At 32.8% G+C, this 20232-nt stretch overlaps 1 protein-coding gene and 1 pseudogene across 4 annotated transcripts; one reads left to right on the plus strand and one right to left on the minus strand.

Annotated features, from left to right (window-relative positions):
• Positions 1 to 269: 269 nt before the first annotated feature.
• On the minus strand, positions 270 to 1941 carry LOC124839544 (soyasapogenol B glucuronide galactosyltransferase pseudogene; annotated as a pseudogene).
• Positions 1942 to 7641: 5700 nt separating this feature from the next.
• On the plus strand, positions 7642 to 18604 carry ARC3 (GTP binding protein). Of its 4 annotated transcripts, XM_088097759.1 has the most exons (17): positions 7649 to 8041; positions 9770 to 9828; positions 10162 to 10226; positions 10605 to 10739; positions 11015 to 11063; positions 11651 to 11763; positions 11844 to 11915; positions 12067 to 12177; positions 12443 to 12624; positions 14360 to 14635; positions 14733 to 14809; positions 14910 to 15295; positions 15945 to 15973; positions 16414 to 16518; positions 16654 to 16791; positions 17228 to 17394; positions 18181 to 18604. In XM_088097759.1, exons 1-17 carry the CDS (start codon positions 7719 to 7721, stop codon positions 18213 to 18215), a joined length of 2322 nt encoding a protein of 773 aa, XP_087953885.1. In that variant the 5' UTR covers positions 7649 to 7718; the 3' UTR covers positions 18216 to 18604. The 4 variants fall into 4 exon arrangements, with proteins under 4 accessions (XP_087953884.1, XP_087953885.1, XP_047171333.2 ...); XM_047315377.2 differs by lacking the exon at positions 15945 to 15973 and having other exon boundaries at positions 7650 to 8041; XM_088097758.1 differs by lacking the exons at positions 16654 to 16791; positions 17228 to 17394; positions 18181 to 18604 and having other exon boundaries at positions 7642 to 8041; positions 15895 to 15973.
• The last annotated feature ends 1628 nt before the right edge of the window (positions 18605 to 20232 follow it).

Here is a 20232-nt window from a genome sequence, read left to right on the forward strand (position 1 = left end):
TTCGAAAAAAGTAAAAAGTAATAAGAATAAAATAGTTCTAAAAAATATATTTTTGTAATTTTTAAAAAATAAAAAATAAAAAAGTATTGTCAAATTAATATAAAAAAATTATCTGTGTCAAAAGTATATTTTTTTATTTATTTTTTCATTTTAACCCTTTTCTATTTTCTGCACGTAACCCAGGGACCAAAAATATTATCTTGATCAGAATACAGCTATCACCAACGTAATAACTACACAGCAAAGCAGACAGCAACAACCAGAGGAAATACTGAAGCTTAATTCATGAGTAGTTTTGTAACTTACAGTTAAAATACAAATTGTTTGAGAATTGAAAGGAGGGTGATAATCTGATCAAGAAACAAGAATTCTCCCTAAGACACAGGCTTCTTGAGCTTTTCAAGTTTGAGTGACTTCATCTCTTGAATTACATCTTTCAAACTGTTATAGGAGGAGCCACCAATCTTGATTGCTTTCTTTGCCTCATCGCTCAGCGCTTTCACTCTGCTTCTCATTTCTTCACTCTCTTCTCCTCCACCCATCAACAAAGAAATAGCCTTTGCTATCTTCTCCCTCTCAACAATCTCATTCCCAAACTCACTCCAACTTTTCCATTCTTTTGCTCCAACTGGCACTGCGATTTTCAGCACATCCACCAGCAACCTTTCATTGAAGAACTGTTCCGCAAAAAGAGGCCATGTCACCATTGGCAAACCCGCATCCACAGTTTCAATTACTGTGTTCATCCCACAATGAGTCACCACACCTCCGATAGCAGGATGTTCCAGAATCAGAAGTTGTGGGGCCCAACCCCATATCAGATAACCCTTCTCGCTTGCTTCCACCCTCTTCTCAAACTCCTCCACAAGAGCCCTACTTTCGTCCTCATCAATTTTTCTCACCACCCAGATGAAATCATGCCCACAATCTTCAAGCCCGTGGGCTATTTCCGTAATCTGTGTGGCAGAGAAGTTGTTCATGCTCCCAAAACACACATACACAACAGAGCCCTTTTGCTTTGAATTAAGCCAAGCAAGCCAACCTTCCTTCTCTCTTCCTTCTTCCACCTCTTTGCCGTGTCCCCTTGAACCCTTATCGGAAGCATCTTGGTTCACCCATGACGAAATGGGTCCCACGTTCCAACTCTTTGTCCCCATGATTTTCCGGTAGAGTTCCTCGTAAGCTCCTTCAAACGCATAAAAGCTTTTGAACAGTGATCCGTAACTCCTCTTCTCTGATTCCTTAACCATCTTCATTAAGTGGGAGAATGGGTCATCGTGTTTCTTGAACCGTGCGGGTATCTGTGAACGCGTCATCTCCATGTTGTAGGGCAACCCAGGAATCAAAAAGCTCTCATCATCCGACTCTACCTTTTTGTGAGGCTCAAACCGTTCGAGAGAGTCCATGGCACAGTGAGCAAAGTAAGTTCCACCGACGTATATGAGCCTCGGAATTCCAAACTCAGCAGCAGCATCGACACTCCAAGTGTAGAACATGTCGGAGACTAAGAAATCGGGTTTGTATTGATGCAAGAGTTGTTGGAATTGAGTTTGGATGGTCTTGTTGAGTGCTTCGTAGAGTTTTCCACCTATGTCTTTGGAAGTGGTAGCGTTGATGGTTTCCACTCCTTCTGGCAAACCCGGCACGTGCGGCAACTTGACAAGGTGGGTTCGAATGGAGCGACCGCGGCTGGCGTCACGGTCGACGGAGCTCTGAAAAACGGCGGCGTTTGCTGGTGTGGTGATTATGGTGACATCCACGCCGTGCATGGCGAAGATCCTGGCTATGTCTACGACGGGTACGAGGTGACTCGGCGTTATAAAAGGCAGAAAAATTGCCTTTAGCTTTTCGTACTCTCCTTCAACACCAATAGACTCCATGATGATCAAGATCAAGAATGACTCTTAGCCCACGGTTTTCAATTTAGGAATTAGTTATATATTTGAAATGTTCTTATATGTTCTCTTCATTTAATAAAATCAATTTGAAAACTCCAACTAATTTATAAGAAAACTTCTAAAAAATTTATATATAATACACAGACTCTCACTGTTTTAAATATTTTGCTTTTTTTTTGTACCATATTATTTATAATACTTGTAATTCCTAAAACGGTCTCGATGCAACCCTCCCAGTCCCCTCAAGTGACAGGTGCCAAAGAGAACTTGTTAGACAGCAACATGCTCATTATTATACTGTAAGTGCAACAGTTGTGAATTAATCTATCTTTATATTTTCTTTTAAAAATATATTAAAACAATTTAATTTTATTAAAATCTTAATTTTGTGTAGTTTCATTTTTAAATTACAAAACTAAATTATTAAATAAAAAACAAGGTCCGTCAAAATTAGTTATTCTAAATATTTTCAAACAGTGAGGAGATAATAATGTTTAAATATGAATAATATGATTAAAAAATATGTCCTTTAGAAAAAGTGAGTATAATATATTTTTAACAAATTTAGTTTACAGTGGACAGGCTCTGGCCGGCTAAATGTAGGCGGGGATGTTGTCCGTAATAGTTGTCTCTTTATGCTGAAATGACACTAGCATCCATCCATGGCCGTCCAAGCACAGCCATTTTCTATGTTAAAATGAAACATTGTTTTATACGTAATGTGCAAACTAATAAAATGTGTACTGGTTGTAATAATTTTTGTTTTAACGTTGAAAAAATATGAAATATTTTTTATTTATAAAAACAATGTTTTCAAATAAAAATTGTTAAGTTTACAAAAATTAAAAATATATTTGAAATTGATGAGAACTAAATCAAAATCTTCAATTAACTCCAACGAATTAAAAGATAGATAAAGAGGGTTACTCTCTCCACCACCACCACATGTTACTGTTTACACCTCTTCGTTCTTATTTTGTCCTGCAAATTAACATATTCATCTGGCTTTCAACAGATTTTGACATATATCAACAAAAGTCAAGATTCGTTTAGCCTTTGAACGAATTTCTTTTATACAGAATTTTTTAAAATAAATTAAATAATTACAATTAAATTAATAAATAATTCAAAATCTAAAATAAAAATTTATACAAAAAAATAAAATTAATAAAATAAAACAAAACAAAAAAAATAAAAGAAGCCAAACACGAAGATCTGAACGGATATGCAAGCTTTAGCAGATCTTGACATCTGTCGACAGAAATCAAGATCCATTGAAGGCCGAACGAATCTTCCATATCCCTTAAGACATTCGCGTTTGGCTTCTTATACGTTTTTCAAACAACAGCACACAGATACCCGCATTTTTGGGGCGAAATCAACCACGAACCACACTCTTCTTCGCGAACCAACCATCTCTATAGCTAACTCAATGACAATGGAAGCATCAGAAACGGAGGAGGAAACAGAAATCACAAATAAGAGAAATATTAGGAGGAGAGGAAAAAGATAATGAAAAGAAAAAATAATTTTTTTTCGAAGGAGTAGGATGTGAGGCTGAAATAAAAAAAAATGGAAATAGGAAGGGAAGAAAAAGAGAAGTTTCTGTGATGTGAGGGTGTGAGACTGTAATGAAAAGTGAAAAAAAGTGAGATTAGATTAGACTTTTAGATTAAAATAGGTAAAATTAAAAAATAAATATTAAAATAAGATTAATTTTGAAAAAAAAAAAGTTAAGAAAACGCAGGAAGGAACCTATGGTGGTGAAAGGGTAACCCTAAAAAATAAACATGTCCATAATAAGCGTTTTGGGCCTCCAATGAGGTAGGTGTCAAATCCTATCACTCGACATCACCACCCCTTCTTCCTCCATCTCTCCAATTTTCTTTAATTTCAATTATATCTTTAGATTAAAATTTTTTACTTTTACTATTTTAATTTAGAATATTATTTCCTCCACCACCCTATCTTCTTCCTACACCTTCTCAATTTTTTCTAAATTTCAATCTTATCATTTTTATTTTTACCTTTACTTATTTTATTTTTTATTTTTAAAACTATAATTCCCTTTCATTTTCCTTCTTTCTTTTCATTTCCACCTCCGTCAACATCATTCTCCATTTCCCCAACCAAACCATTTATATATATATATATATATATATATATATATATATATATATATATATATGACACACATAAACTCCGTAGATATAGATAGAATTGGAGTAATGAAGGACAATAGTATAAATTAAATTGCGCAGAAAACACTAAAAAATAAAAAATAAATAACAGTGAGGTTAGGAATCGAAATTACAAGTGTTATATCTCATCTTAAACCTCCAAAAGAAAAGTTGAATAGAGAAAAAGAGAACCTCGAAATTGGAGCTGGGAAGAGGAGGGAAATCTTTGGGGAAATACGTGGGTTTCTTAAAGATGCGGCGCATCTCATCCTCGACGAGACGGTCAACCTCGAGTTTGACCCCGGGGTAGGTGTAATCGTTGTCAATGCAAGGTAATGCGTCCATAATTTCGGCGTCCGAGCTGGTAGGTTTATTGTAAGACGGTGGCGCTTCCAGCGTTAGAACTTCCCCGTTGCTTCGTTCCGCCATGGTTGCTTTCACTGTGTTCTGCAAACCACAAAAAGAAAGACGGAGAGACGCGGAGAAAAGGTTTTCCTCTACACACGCCTTTAATCAATAGTAACACAGTAGTAACTCCCTTCAAACAGAACATTTCTTTCTACACCCCAATAATTTCAACCTCCAATCCTGTAAAATTTAAAATTCTAAATTCAGCCTATGATTTAGATTTTTCAGTGGTGTGTATAAGGAATGTGTAATCCTGAGACATTTTGGACTATACAGTTTATAATGTTAAATATCAATATTTTTTATTTTAAGATATAAAATTTGAAATATAAAACTGTATCCTGGATTATATTCCGGTCGATTTACACAATTTCAAATGTGTTTTTAAATAAATATTTTTTTTATTTTGATAAAATCTGTGAAAAATGCACTGTTATAAGTGGAGAACCATTGAAAAAAATGAAATTTCGTTCACGAACAAAGAAAAAATAACAAGATAAAGTGAAGAATATTACGGTAAACAAGTCACTGCACCACCTATGAGATGCAGATTGAAATTTCACGCAGTAGGAAATGCACCTTTAAAGGTCACTTGTTCTTGTCATGCTACTAATCATAAATTACTTACAAGCTTTTGTTAAAATATAATAGGAATTTGGAATTTTCACATTAAATCCTCACGTTCAAATCTTGGGAATAAAAAATTTACTGGAAAACGTTAATACAACTGATTGGTCAATATTGAAACTGAAACTGATTAGTCCATATAATATTAAGGAACAAAATTAATCAATAAAGGTATATTTCCTATGATTCTTTTATTTATTTATTACAAAGGAGTATCAGTAATGTACTTAATGGGCCCGTATTTATATTGATGGAATTATTTTATATGAATTGTTCTGTGATTGGATTGATCGGTCCTCTCAGATTCAGTCAATAAACATATTAGTAATAAGATTTAATTAAATATAAAAAAAATAGGTTACTTGTAATCAAAGGTTGATAGAGATTTCTATAAAAATAAATCAAATACATAATTGTTGGGATTTTTTAAAAACATTATTATAACATTAACTGATAATTTGTTAGGATAATTAATTAACTTAAGTATCAAAGTATCTTTAACACGCACAACTATTAGTTGTAGCATACAAATAATGTGAAAAAGAGTTTCAGTGTGAAGAAGATGACTTAAAGTTAGTGTTGTCAAAATCGGTTAGAATACGCGAATCAATTCGGTCCACCATAAGTTTGGGTTATGAAAAAAATGTATTCTTTTGAGGGTTACTCCCTCCACCACCACATGTTACTCCTTACACCTTCCTATTCTCGTTTTGTCCTGCAGTTAAAAGAAGTTTTTTCACACGAGGGTTAACTTAAATCAAGATCTATTATAAAAATTATTACATTATGTAAAATCTACACAAATAAACATTTACAATGTTCAGAAATCAAAATCTAAAAAAAAAAACTAAAAACAAAAAAAATTAAAAGAGTTGAAACGCGAAGGCTTGAATGAATGTGGGAAATTCGTTCAGCCTTCAACGGATCTCGACATCCGTGGACGGATCTCAAGATCCGTTGAAGGCTGGACGGATTTCCACATCTGTTCAAAGCCTTCATGTTTATCTTATTCTTCCTCTTAAACAACACACCACATACATCCAATCCATTTACAGTACACATATACAAAAAGATCAAAAAAAGGAAGTTTTAACCACAAAAATGTGAAAGGGAAGAATAAACGAAGAAAAAGAGGGAGGGGTGGGGGCTCTATGTGTACAAAGAAGAGAGAAAGTGAGGGAGCTGTGTGCAAAGAAGAGAGAAAGTGAGGGAGCTGTGTGCAAAGAAGAGAGGAAGAGAGAAAGTGAGGGAGGTAAGATTTGTGTGTAATTAGAGAAAGAGAAAAGTGAGGGGTGGTGGCTGCAGAATTAGAGTTTTAAAAAAAAGTAAATAAAGTTAAATGGTACAAGTTAAAAAATTTTAATCTAGGATATTTTTGGAATAAGAAAAAATCCGAAGAGATGTAGATAGTAGTTGGGGTAGTGGAGGGAGTAACCCTCTTTTTTATACGAGTCAATTTTCAATCTGTCTTACTTAGAACTCGGATCACTCGGGTTGAACCCGTGGTGAGCGAAATTGATTCACCAACCCACCTAATTTAATTTAATAATTTATTATTTTATGTTTCAATATTATTAATTAACATTTTTTATTATATTGTAGATGAAATAAAGAAAAATAAATTTTAAGAGAGTCCTAATATTATAAATGGATAAATGACACAAAAATGATCAATATTAACAACTTATTTTTTGTTTTTTATGTTTGCTTTTGGATTACATTTGGATTGTATGATATATTTTTTTAAATGATATTTGGAGTTTAATATCATTTTAAAAATAAATTTATTTAAATTTAAATTACAAAAAATTATAAGTTTTTAGAATTTGAAAAAAAATTATAATTAAATAAATCAATCCGTTTAACCACTCATATGTAATGAATTAACCGAGTTTAATTTTTTTTAGAATTGTTAATAAATGAGTATTGTCTCACTAAGTTACTAAGTTACGGCATTACCTATTTTGACAATACTATTTAAAGTGAACACGTATACTTATAACATTTGGATATCATAAAACCGAGGATAAACTTTTAAGTCTATACCATGACCACGAGTTATTTTATTTATTTGTTTACACATGTGATGTCAATAAGAGATACTGTGATCATTAAAAGAACACTGTGAATTGATGTAAAGCAACAACCAACTTTTATTACTTATTAATTTTTCTGTTTATGAAATAATATAACGGTTATTTTATTTATTTGCTCACACATGTCATCTTAATACGAGATTTTGTGATGAATAAAACAACACTGTAGTTGATGTAAAGGAACAAACAGCTTTTATTACTTATTAATTTTTCTGTTTATGAAATAACACGACGGTTATTTTATTTATTTGTTTACACATGTCATGTTAATACGATATTTTGTGATCAATAAAACAATAATGTGAATTGATGTAAATGAACAATCAACTTTTATTACTTTTATATATATATATATATACTATTCGTCTAATAAATACGATATATACTCAATTAAAAAACGTAAAAAATTTAAGTACTTAAATAAGAAGAAAATAGAGTCACATAGCGGGAGACGGTATGATTCATTGATGGAAGCCTTATCTTCTGTGCCACGCTTTCCCCTACTATAGATGGAGCTTTCTGCCTTCCCCACCTTCAAAGCAGTTTCTAATGCTTCCTTAATTCTATTTTCTTCTAATCAACTCTGCAGCCGCTGCTCCTTTCCTCTTCGTCGCGGCGATTATGGCTTCTCTTGGATTCCCGAGCCAAAACTGTTTGTTCGGATCAAGATGTGTTCGGAGAAGAAATGTTCGTCGTCGAACGGTTACGGTGGAACCGAAAACGGAGAAACGAAACCTGATTTCGTCGAAGTCATAGGCATTGGTTCTAGGAAGGACGCTATTTTTGATTTCTGCTTGAGCGCGCCGTTTCAGTTGCCTTTGCTGCGGTTTTGGTAACGGTCTACTTTATTTTCAATGTTTTCGCGTTTTATATTTTCATTTCAGAAGTGTTAATTTGAAGCTGTTGTCCTTTACGTGTGATTACGTTGTTTTTCTTGAACTCTTGATGTTTTTCAATTGATTTTTGGTACGGATTAGTGTATGGAACTTCTGACTACTCCTTAGTCGGAGATCCAAGTGTGGTTTGTGTCTTCTTGGATGTGTTTGCTTCTTCTTTTATTCTTTCTTTAAAAGCCTAAGGGAGAGTTGAATAAGTAATAAACCTTATCTACATCGGGAGGCTTGTTCGGGAAAGAGAAAAGTAATTAAAATTATTTGCGTTTGATACAAATTATTTGTAGGTTTCTATAATGGCAAAGGATAATAAATCAGTGTGTTGTTACTGTTGGATCATTAAAGCTTATAACGATTTTTAGCAAGCATCGTGTGATGAGAGGTTGTGAAATTTTGTTATTGTTCTATCCCTGGCTTTGGGAGTGAAAATTTTACTTCCTATGGTAGAGGTGAGGTGACCATGTCACAATTACCACTAGATCAAAGACTATAACTAATAGTTAGTACATAACATTATATACTTAAGAGTATGTGTCCTACCTAAAGTTTATGTGATGCATTGAGCAGAAATTTTATACTCTCCTTTATAGTTATTTAACTTTCTCTGAGTTTATTTTTCCGTTCACTCATCAGTTGTCTGAATTATTTTACGTCTTATCTTCTCAAGACTGACATCCACAATACATAATTTTGATTATTTGCGCTCCAATTTGGGCCTTGACCCCAAGAAGCTTTATTTGGTTATTCACAAATCTTGTCACTCGATCCCAATTTTACTGGTGCACAAGATTCCTTAATTCAAGATTCCTTAATTTTTTGGCACTCAGTCTTGGATCATGTTTAATCAAACTCTGTCTGTGAACAATAGCAATTGATGCCTTCAATATCAATATCACTACTACTCGATATAGAACTTCAAAATAGTATAACAGTGGGGGAACAACCTTTATTTCCTTAGCTGTGGGATTTAGTTAAATTTAAACTCACATTTTAAGACCTTGTTTGGGGTGAAAGACATATATTTTTTAAAGGTGTTTCTATGCTTAAACGTTTCACGTGATAATTATGCTATTTGCGTTTTGGTCTTTTGCTGCTTCTGTCCTTGACTATCAATGGAGTGGAATGTCATCTCCAATATGTTTCATTTAGTAAAGTGTATAAATGTGTGTAAATCTCATTCTACTAGTCAATTTTATAAGGTTGAGTTAGACTTAGATCTCACTTTCTTAAAATGGTTTCACATTCATTCAGAGTTTGTCCTTGCAAAGTGCTGGGCCTCGTGTCATCCACTATGGGGTTCTCCCTAGTCCGATGCTCGAGATGTCCCATATTTGGTGTAGCGTGGGGGTGTTGAAGAACTCATATAGACTAGAAATAAGGTCAAAATTATAGTATATATTCTTACTAGAAGTAAGTGTAAATCTTACTTTATAAATTGATTTTATAATATTAAGTTAGGCTTAAATTCCACGTTGTTAAGAAAGTAAAATAATTTACAAGGGTTAGTAAAGTTTGTGGTATTTTAAAAACATCTTTCAGAGTACACTGGAAATGACTTATGTATTTACTAAATTACTTCTTCCATTCCAGATAAAACGATCTAAATTCTTCTGGAATTGATTTATATTTGTTGTTTTTGCATTTTGATCTTCTGGAATCTTCTGCAGGAGTATCCTTATGACAGAATCAGAAGAAGTGCATTTACAACAAAGATCAATTGAAGAAGGTTTTCATTTGATTTAATATGACTGTGATTATTTTTTATCATATAATTATATTCTGTCTACTTTAATACAGAGACACGTGCAGGCGTATTTTGGGAGAAAATGTTTAATCGAAACATTCTTCTTGATTAATTCTTTATTATATACAATTCAGTCTTTATTATATACAATTCAGAACCAAAAATGAAACTTAGTTTTTGATGAAAAGAAAATATTGAAGGAAAAAGGGGGTAAAGTGCCTTGTGTTGTTCGTGAATTTCAATTTAAATTTTCATACATATCTCTCATTGATCTCTGTGATTAAAATCTAATAATTTTTGGGCTATCTATTGCAGAATCTCATCCAAGAGTTGTCAAAGCTCCCATATTTTTGAAGTCATGCTCACAGGCTATTGTTCTTGTTTGTACATTCCTTACCTTCAAAGTCTTGTAGTAAAACCTCTGTTTCAGTAGTAGTAATATGCATCCATGGGTGTCCAGGTGACGTGGTGTGCTGTATCCCTTTCACCTGATGATTTTGTGAAGCATGCAGTAGTCAACTGAGATTCTTAAATTCATTATTCATCATCATAAGAGATATGCTTGCTTGATCAAATGAAATTCTGTAATTATGTGTTGTAGATAGTTTACAGCTGACTGGCATGAGTTAACATTATATTCCTTGCAAGGTTAATTATTTTATGCAAAAAGCAAATCATAAGATGTATGACTCTTGCTAGCTTTCATTCTAGTTGTTTGATACGTGTAACCTTTATCCTTCCCTTCCCCCTCTCTTTAGGTGGCCAGTGCAGGATATGGCTTGTACCACACTGTTGCAGCTGATATTTTTGAAACTGTAAGGTCCAGGAATGGATTAACAGTGGCTATAGTTTTGAAGCCATTTAGATTTGAAGGGCTTAGACGCCAAAACGAGGTATCTTTGACTCTTTCAATTACATGTTCTTTTATGCCTAAACATGCTTTCAAGCACCGTTTAAAAATTTCCACCTGTAATATGATGACTATTTCTGTGGCCATATAATCTTATTGAATATGATTACCTGAGAGAATTCCAGTTAAGGTTATTGGTCATTATTTATTCTTCACTTTATGGTTACTTGAGATTCCTTGACTAAAATATGTTTATGGTCAAGTCATGTCCAGATCATGTAGTATGTTTAATACTTTATTTGTGCCATAAATTCGTAGGTGAAGGCCTTGATGCAGAAACTTAAGGAGAACACAAACTTACTTATTGGTGAGCTATACTTCATATGTTTGCTTGTTAAAATTTGATTCTGACGAACTTCTTATCTGGCTCATTAATGTTTGCCAATTATAGCTAATAATTAAAGGGGAGTTTTTCTTTTTCTGGAAAGAGTATTTACTTATTATAATCCGCATGTGTAAACAACATCACTAAAAAGCCATCAATTTCTTGCTATGTCAAGTCTGATGTATGTCCAAGGAGGAATATGTTACACAAGCTGTTTCTGTGTTAAACTGGTACCAAGCGTAAAAGAAAAATTGAATTCTATTATCAATAAAGGTGATACTGTCTTGTACTGTTGGCAAGAATTGATCAATAAGTGCAAAGGTTCTCTCTACTTAAGCTTTTTCTGAGGCTATTTATTCCATGTCCCACCTGTAAATAAGTGACCTCCGTAAAGTAGAAATAGAATCACTATTTTCCCCTTTATACTGTTTAACCTACATTCTTTTTAACTAATTGATAGCTGTCTTTACCCTATTGGAAAGTAATATACTATAATTTACTCTTAATTCATTAATCAATAGGCCTACAAAAGCTACAAAATTTTTCTTAGTTGTTGATTTATGATACAGAAATTGATATTGATGCACTGCTTGAGAAAGACTTGTTGACACTAGATGAGGCCATGAAGACTGCTAATGATGCAGTTTTGCTTGCTATTAAGGCTGTCTCTGTTCTGAAGTCTGTAAGTTTAGTTTTATAATATACTTCCTGCTATTTGTTTTTATAAAACTATTTTGTGGTTATATATTGAAAATTTTGCAGGAGATGCACAGAAAATTTATAGACAGATTGAACGGTGGGATGAAAGAGGCCAGTCTTTCAGAAATTAATAAAGTAGGTTTCAATGATTTTTACCATGATTCAGACCCTTCTTTACACAACTTGATAGCGTAGTTTATATTTTCCTTTAAACAGGACCGCATTTGAATAATGTTTCCATTTTCTTTCACACCATTCATTATAAAATTGGTGTTGTTGTGTACAGATGTTAGAATCCTATAAAGAAGCAGGGATTGGATTTGGAGCCGCTGCTAACATAAAAGCTTCAATTTTGCAGTCTATATTCGATAGTCCTTTCCTGGGTGCTCGATTGAAGGTATCAATCAGTTTTTTCCATATTCATGCATGATAGGTATTTTTTATTTGTTGACGGATCACAAATTTTCAAAATACATTTATTTAAAGGCCATTGTTGCTAAATCCTTTTTTCAGAATGACTGACTGGCCCCTCTCCGCCATTTGTTATTGTAGTTCCTTTTTTTAAAATTTATTTTGGACATTTTTGGCTATCACTCTTTTCGTTGACTTCTAGTTCTTGTTCCTATACCGTATAAGCTTATTATGATTACTATTTTGTTCAGGATCCAAATAGCATAGTTATATGCACTCTTGCCTGTTCAGGACCCATCAGTGATAGTGATATAGAAATCTTTCTACGTACTTTCCGTCAAACAACAAATTACACAAAAGATATTATAATATCAGCAATACATGACCCTACTGTTGAGCCCAACCTACTCATAACGACAGTGCTTACACTTGGGTAAGTTTTATTTTTGTGGATAAAGTAGAAGTTTCTCAAGTCAAAAAGGAAAGGCAAGTTAGGTAAATACATTTCTTGAAGATATGAATATGAGCGCATGTTGGTAAACTTCTTTTTTCAGAGTTAGAACTTATGAAAGCGTATTAGTGTGTTTTTACATCTATACATTAAAGTTCTTAGCTTCCGTATATTTAATGTTATTGCTGAGTTGAAATTGAGAATGATTTATCTACACCTGACTCTTGAAATTTTAACAGAGGATTCTATTCTTTGTTCTATGCATCAATATGAGAGTTTAAAAGAAGGTTTGCTTGCTTAATGCTAGTTTTGGTGCAATGAACTACCATCAATGGGGCACGTTGTTTATGCATGTCTTGTTAAGCACCGAGTGTCAAACTTGAAGTTTTTTGGGGGTGTGTATCATGTCAGCTTTGTGTCATTTGAGCAGAGCAGTGAGATATTGTATGTTTTATAATGTTTCTTTTCTATCTTACTCCCTGTTTGGTTGAGGAAGGAGAAGGATGAAAGGGGTTCAAATTAATTTCTCACTTATTTTTGTACTAATCTCTTCTCCATTTTTCTTCAATCAAACATTTAAGCTCTGCTATTTTTTTAATCTATTTCTTCTACTCTACCAAACATGGCATTAGTGAAACTTCATATCACATGACTTGAGAAAGAGCTAGTAGTGTTCATTTCAAAATGAAGGCTGAATTTCATTCAATTTGAACTGGAAAGATTAGGATTCAATTACAAAATAGGTGTTAGACCTTGGAAAACAGGTGGAAATCCTAAATAACTAAACGGTGAATTTTTCATCAAATTATTTACGAATAAAATACTGGGTTATGTTTGGCCAAATATCTCCATAGTTTTTTTAGGACAGAAATATATGAAAAAGAAAATGAGCTGAGCTTTTCTAGAAGTTAAAAATAAAAATTTAGGTAAATCACTGGAGCTTTTATAAATTAGCTTATGGATAAGCTTTATTAAGCTTATAGTGAAGTTATTATCTTTTTCTTCTTATTTCCCTCCTAGAAGTGCTATGGAGAACTTTGTCCAAATAGACCTTATATTCATATCATTGGTTTAACATATGAACGTATTAATTTCAAATGGTTCACCGTTAAGTAAATGTGCTCAGTTTTTGTAAGATTAAGTTTTGTAGAATAATGAGGAAGGTTTTGTTTCGGAGATGTGTTATAACAGGATGAAACATTCAACAAGGGTTCTTTTATGAGTTTTATACATTTTAAACACAACATAACATAACACGAGTTAAAAATGGTTCATAGTTCTGCTAACAGAACAAAATAATAGTGTTCCATTCATTCCTTTTTTGCCATATTTCGAATGGAAAATGCTACATATCATAGGATCTTAACATTTTGTTTCTTTACCGTCCTTAGGACATAACACAACAGCTTCAATTTGATGAAAGCCAAAGAATTGAAATTATGAAGATGATTACTCACAAAAAGCCGAATTGGTAGTTCAATGAAACAAAAGAAGTAAACAACCACTCTTTACTGCTCACTTCCTAAATATTGTTTTTGAGAATACACCGTGCATACATTTTGTGAAATTAAAGCCAGATATTTACTTGAAAGACCTATTAGCTGACTCAATTTTATAGTTCAAACTGCCCTGAATTACTGATAATTTTCTTTAATCTGTTTATTTTTTCCTTATTCCCTGCACAGTTTCTGATAGATTTCTCTTGTCATTTAATTAGCTGTTTAAATGTGGAACGGTCTTCCCAGAATGGTGGTATACTATCCAGACTTGCCATGCATTTTCCTCTTATTTTTAGCTTTTGGGGAAGACATAGTCAGCAACAAGTTGGCACTGGGAAACAGACTGAAGTATTTCTGCCAGAAATGATGAGTTCTGATGATGTTGATGAGAAGACAAATCAGATCGCTTCAGATGGCATAGATAGCAATCTTGATAAAAACTATGAGGAGTTGGAGCCAACAATGAGCAACAATTCCAAGTTTCCTGCTTCAAGGTTTTCTCTGACTCCCTCACCTGTTCCTCATACCTTTTTCAGCAAATTTTCCCAATGTTACACAGTTTTTCATTTTTGCTTTTGAACTATATAATAGGGATTCAGGAAAAAGTGAAGATTTATTTGACACCTCTTCCAACTATAACATCCTCTATGACTCTATTACTGAAGGAGGTAATTTTGAGACATAATTCAATTAATGTGTCAGTTGACTTAACATTTGTCTGGTAATTTGTTGAGTTTGTCTATTGAATTTCAAATCAACTTGCATTAGGTGACTCTGCTTTTCAAAGGGAGCAACTTGAGAACTGGAATTTAGGTCCCGGATTTGAGGTGGCAAAGAAATGGGCCCAGGAAAAAGCTGCTGATGCTACACCAATTGTTGATAATCTAAGCATCTTCCACCTTCCTGTTGGCGTGAGGCCTTCAGAAGAATTGAAAGAAAGACTAGAAATCTCATTTATGACAAAACAGCATGAGCCTGATACTGATAATGTTGTGAAAGCACAATCATTTAATGGAGGTACGTCTTCTTGGAGTGCAGTGACTGATGCTAGCTTGGAAGCAGTTATGGAATTTGCATCTTCACTTTTGAAAGGAAAGAATGCTAATAAATCAAAGACACATGGAGTACTATCTGTTCGTGCTGCGTCTATGTTGGTAAATGAGTATTTCATTTTTTGATGATATATGTTCATGCATTTATTACTGAAAGAGAAATTGAGGAATATTGTGATACTAGTCGTATTCAGGGGAAATGTCTCCTAAATCAGATGTGCACCGTTTAGTCATTTTCTACTCTAGTAGCTTTGTCTGTGGTTTATTTGAGATATTTTCTATTCAACTATCTTCTTTTAGATTTACTTTTAAATTGTTGTCTGTGCTAGAAAATTTATTGTCATTAGCAGTTCTTTCCCTTTAGTAAAGTTCTTTATTACTAATAATATAATAGAAAAACGGGGATAAAAAATGTGTAGCCTCACTAACTCCAAATTAAGTTCGATTAGTATTTGAATATGAGCTCAAGTTTGACCCCGGCTTCCTATTAGCAGAAATATGAAAACACACATTTGAAAGTTTTGCAGCTTTGCATAAATATGTGTTTTGCTAGTTACACAAATTTGGCTTTAGTAATTAGTTCAGTGGTGAGCATCAAATTTTATGGATATTATCAAATGTGTTGGTTGTAGTTTCTTCAGTTCAAGCTCTTACAGATGAGGGTCATACAACTGAATTTCCCATTTTGCATGACAATATAGCTTTCCAAAGAAATGACCTCAAGACACTAACACCTCTGTTGCTTTTCAAGCGCAAGGCAAATTCCAACCTTTTTGTGAGGTCATAGTATTCTTTAATTTTTAAGTAATACATACTTTGTTTGAGTAAAATTTGTGAAAATTTATTCATGATCAACAGCTATATAACAATTATTACTTCATTACTTCTAATTTTAAATTTTTCACGTGCCATACTTTAATAGTTCGGTGCTTTTAGTTCCTTAAATTTTTCCATATTTTAGTTTTTGTCTCCCACTTTGATTACCAATAGTTATCGTTCCTGTATTTTTGAAAATATTCAAACTTATTTTTAAAGGTTAAATTAATAAGTTTGGATATTTAAAAAAATTTAGGAAGTAAAATCAATGATTTAAAAATACAGGGATAGAAACTAAAATTTGATTTTGTTTAAGAGACTAAAATACTATTAACTCGTAATAGTTTATTGCAACCTTAATTCATGCATGATGATTCTAGATTTAACTTAATATTTTTGTACAGGAGGCAGAACGTGATTTCTCAAAAAAGTGGAGTCCAGTGGTGGAAATGCAATATCGGGGAGGAAGATACAAGGGACGATGCCAAGGAGGTCTACCTGAAGGAAAGGTAAATTCGTAAAAGTCGATAATAACAAGCACACTAGGCTCCGGAAATATGTTTTTTTCTCTTCCCCTTTTTTTTTGGCCTACACAGCCCAATGCTGAAGATAACCAACTATGTTAAATGAAAATTTACAACCAGGGGCGCCTTGTTCTCAGAGATGGGAGCATATATGATGGCTTATGGCGGTATGGTAAGAGATCGGGTCCCGGTACATTCTATTTCAAAAACGGAGATATGTTTCAAGGATTATGGAGAGATGATGTCATACACGGCAAGGTTTGTACCCCTTTTTTAAGTTGATTATTTAGATATAATTGTCAAAGCCAGGAGTACGACAAACGTAATTTCTTTTGTAATATATATAGGTTGGATTCTGCTACCATAACGTCTTGTGTGTGTTTGTGCCATGGTAGTCTGTATATACGTAGGTTGTGTTAGGATCTCTTAACGCTAATATAATTTTTAGCAATTTATACATCCTGTAACTAAAAGAAATTGTTTCTTGTCTGTATATGTATCCAATTACTAGCAATGGCTGCATTGATCTTGTACACCAATTTTCGAAATTGAATGGTAATTGTGGATTCTTGTTTCATATGATTGATAAATAAATCTGGAAAGTGTAGTGTCCGTAATTGCATAATGGATTGCACAATAATCTTTGACGGTGCATTAGACTAGATTGATCGTATTTGCTGTATTGATTAAGCAGGGTTGGTTTTATTTTCACACTGGTGATCGCTGGTTTGCAAACTTTTGGAAGGGAAAAGCTAATGGTGAGGGACGATTCTACACAAAGTCCGGTGATGCCTTCTTTGGCAATTTCAAAGATGGGTGGCGACATGGCCAGTTTCTCTGTATTAATGCAAACGGGACAAGGTTGGTTGGTCTCTCTTTCAGTTATCGTGAAGTTTCGATATTCTTACCAATGCAATTGTTAACATATGAAGTTTCTGCCAGATATGAGCTTCAATTTGATAACAAAGGGCCTTCATAAAGATATAAATTGACAAAAGCAATTAAGCTACAGTGTGTTTGTGCGGCTTATATTTATTTTAACATATCAAGTTAAAACATTTGTCTTGTTAATTATTTTATTGATAAAAATATATAGTTCTATAATTATCTTTATTGGGAACTGATTATTCAATGATAGGAAGACAAGAAAATAAATTCTTGCAGAAATGTGAATGTTTCATTTCATAAGTGCATTAGCAAAAGTTTGGGGTAGCGCTATTGTAGAACATATGATACGGTAGGGTGAAACTGAGAAAACTATGTGCCAAACAATTGACAAGTCAATAAGTTGTCTATAGTAGACACATGAGTTAAGACAAAATATTAGTCCTGTAACCCTTGTACCCGACCCCACATGGTAGCAAAGTGCTTGGTTGTGCCCGTCCTTGTATATTAACAATAGAAGTTCAATCATATGGAGTCAGAAGTCTTGCAATGCAATATCACAAACTTGTGTAGACTTTCATATTTGTTTAGTTGAAACGTCAGAATTTTCAATTTTTCACCTTTTCTGTACTTGTAAAAGGACACAGTTGATGTACTTGTAAGTAGACACAGTTGATGGGTCTAAAACGAAATTTAGACCTTCCTGCCAGTATGGTTGTTTGTCACCAAATTGACTTGCGTGCGTAACTGGCACATGAACAGGTACACTGAAATTTGGGATCATGGTGTTCGTGTAGATAGCAAGCATTTGGACAGATGAACGAGGTGGGCGAATGCGGTACCGAAAATTTTGTAATTACTGTGCATTTTAGTCTTTGTCTCCATTTTTTAATGTTTTATTTATCTCTTTTTGTGTTGTATTATTGTCTTTATCTTCCCACGTGGCCAATCTACCCTCTGGCTTCTTTTTCCACCTATTCTGGTAGAAGTTGCTAGTATCCATATTTCGGGTTTTAAAAGTATTTCGGAAACCAACTATATCTTTGAGTAGACAAAATGAATTGTTTTTTGCATTAGTTTTAGCATATGAAACATCATATACTGAATCTTCAGTGTACCATATATCTAAAAATCTTGTATTGTAATTTACTGTAAACAAGCTTATCTGATCTGTTTGTATATGTTATCTGATATCCCATTAAACCATTTTTTGAGTTGCGAGATTGACTAAACTAAATTAGGTTCACTTTTACAAAGCTATTCTGAAACAAAACTTGTATGGAACTGTTTTGAGGCTCTTTCTTCCTACGCAATGGGAGTGGCAACCTGCGCGGCAACCTGCGCCTCCCGAAATATAAATTATCAAATTTACTTCAATGTTAAATAATTTTTAATTTTAAAATATTAATATTTATGATTGCTTTAATCACGATGTTATTCTTTAGTTAAGATTTTGTGGCAAATTTTTTCAATTTATAGACAATAGTTTAGTTCATAGGATAACAACTATTGGAGCCGGTATCTATTTGGATTATTTTTCGAAATTGGTTGAAGTTCTTTTTTATTAACTTTTTGTTTTAAGTCAGCTGGAAATATCACACTGGTAAAAGAATAATCCTATCTGGTGTATTTGATAAAAATTAAAATTAAAATTAAAATTTAGTAAAATATGAAGAGAAACAGACATAAGAGATTTTAAATTCTGGCCCTATTTTTCCATATGTTAAGTCATTTTATTTCTCTTGTAAGTGATTACGTGCATAAATTCTAGAACTTTTATTTTTTCTTAGATATTTTGTCCAGACACTATATTTTATAAAATTGAATTATAATCTTAAAATTAAAGAATTCAAATAGACAGTCCACTACCCAAGTATTTTCAAATGGTTTTATTTTACGGAATGAGTTTTGTGAAGAAAAAAAGTTTAACTAGATTGCCAAAATTTTACCAATCTTTTATTATTTTTTATATATATAATAGCTGTAGCAAATCTCAAAGATAATGTGTAGTATAATCATTCCAGCATTCAAAGTGGGGAGGTAGGATATTTAAGGACTATTCCAGAAATAATTTAACATTTTTTAAAAATTCGCTTCAGAATTATTTTTGAACTACTGAGGAAAGTTTATTCTATAATTGCATGAGAATTATAAAATCATATTTTTAAGAAAAGATACAATTTTTGTGCGTATATAACGAAGTTTACAATATCTATGGATAATTTGGTCGTTTCATGTTTTTGGAGTGTGTAACGGCATTTGAATAATTTGTTTGAAATTCATTTGAAATATATTTAACTGCAAAACCTAATTAAAACGTATTGAACTAAAATTTAGTTTAAAATTGGTTTGGAAATAGTTTATTGAGAGCCATAAAACGATTTTGAATAAAAGCTGCGACATTAAAATTTGTCGACTTCGATTTAGTTTGGATTTTCAAAAGAAAATTATGAAAAAACTGGTATATTAAAAAGAATGGCTTTTTGGACGAATTTTTTCGAAATAATTTTCGGGAATGAGTTAGATGGAGCTTTTTTTTTTCTAATTACAAGAAAAGTGTGGGAAATGCAAATTCAAAAGGAGAGATGATGATATTTGAAGTATTTAATTGAGTATATGTATTCTAATCTATATTATGGGAATATATACAACATTGTGATTGAATATTTGAAGTTATTTTATTTTCTGAACACGTTATTCTGTCTACAAAGATTCACTTAGAAATTATTGTATAGATAGATTGAAAAGGTAAAAATAAATAGAGTAAATAATATAAAAGATATGATGAAAAGGGAAAGAGAATAATGTCTTATA

Source organism: Vigna umbellata, chromosome 8 (genome assembly GCF_029865625.1).
Source record: "Vigna umbellata cultivar VRB3 chromosome 8, Vumbellata_1.0, whole genome shotgun sequence".
Lineage (NCBI taxonomy): Eukaryota > Viridiplantae > Streptophyta > Magnoliopsida > Fabales > Fabaceae > Vigna > Vigna umbellata.

Bases quoted from the DNA above. Each gene is read 5' to 3' on its own strand.
- ARC3 (XM_088097759.1), top strand. From the start codon at position 7,719: ATGGAGCTTTCTGCCTTCCCCACCTTCAAAGCAGTTTCTAATGCTTCC. The intron at 10,740-11,014 runs GTATCTTTGACT...ATAAATTCGTAG, and splicing joins GGCTTAGACGCCAAAACGAG to GTGAAGGCCTTGATGCAGAA. The intron at 12,625-14,359 runs GTAAGTTTTATT...TCATTTAATTAG, and splicing joins ACGACAGTGCTTACACTTGG to CTGTTTAAATGTGGAACGGT.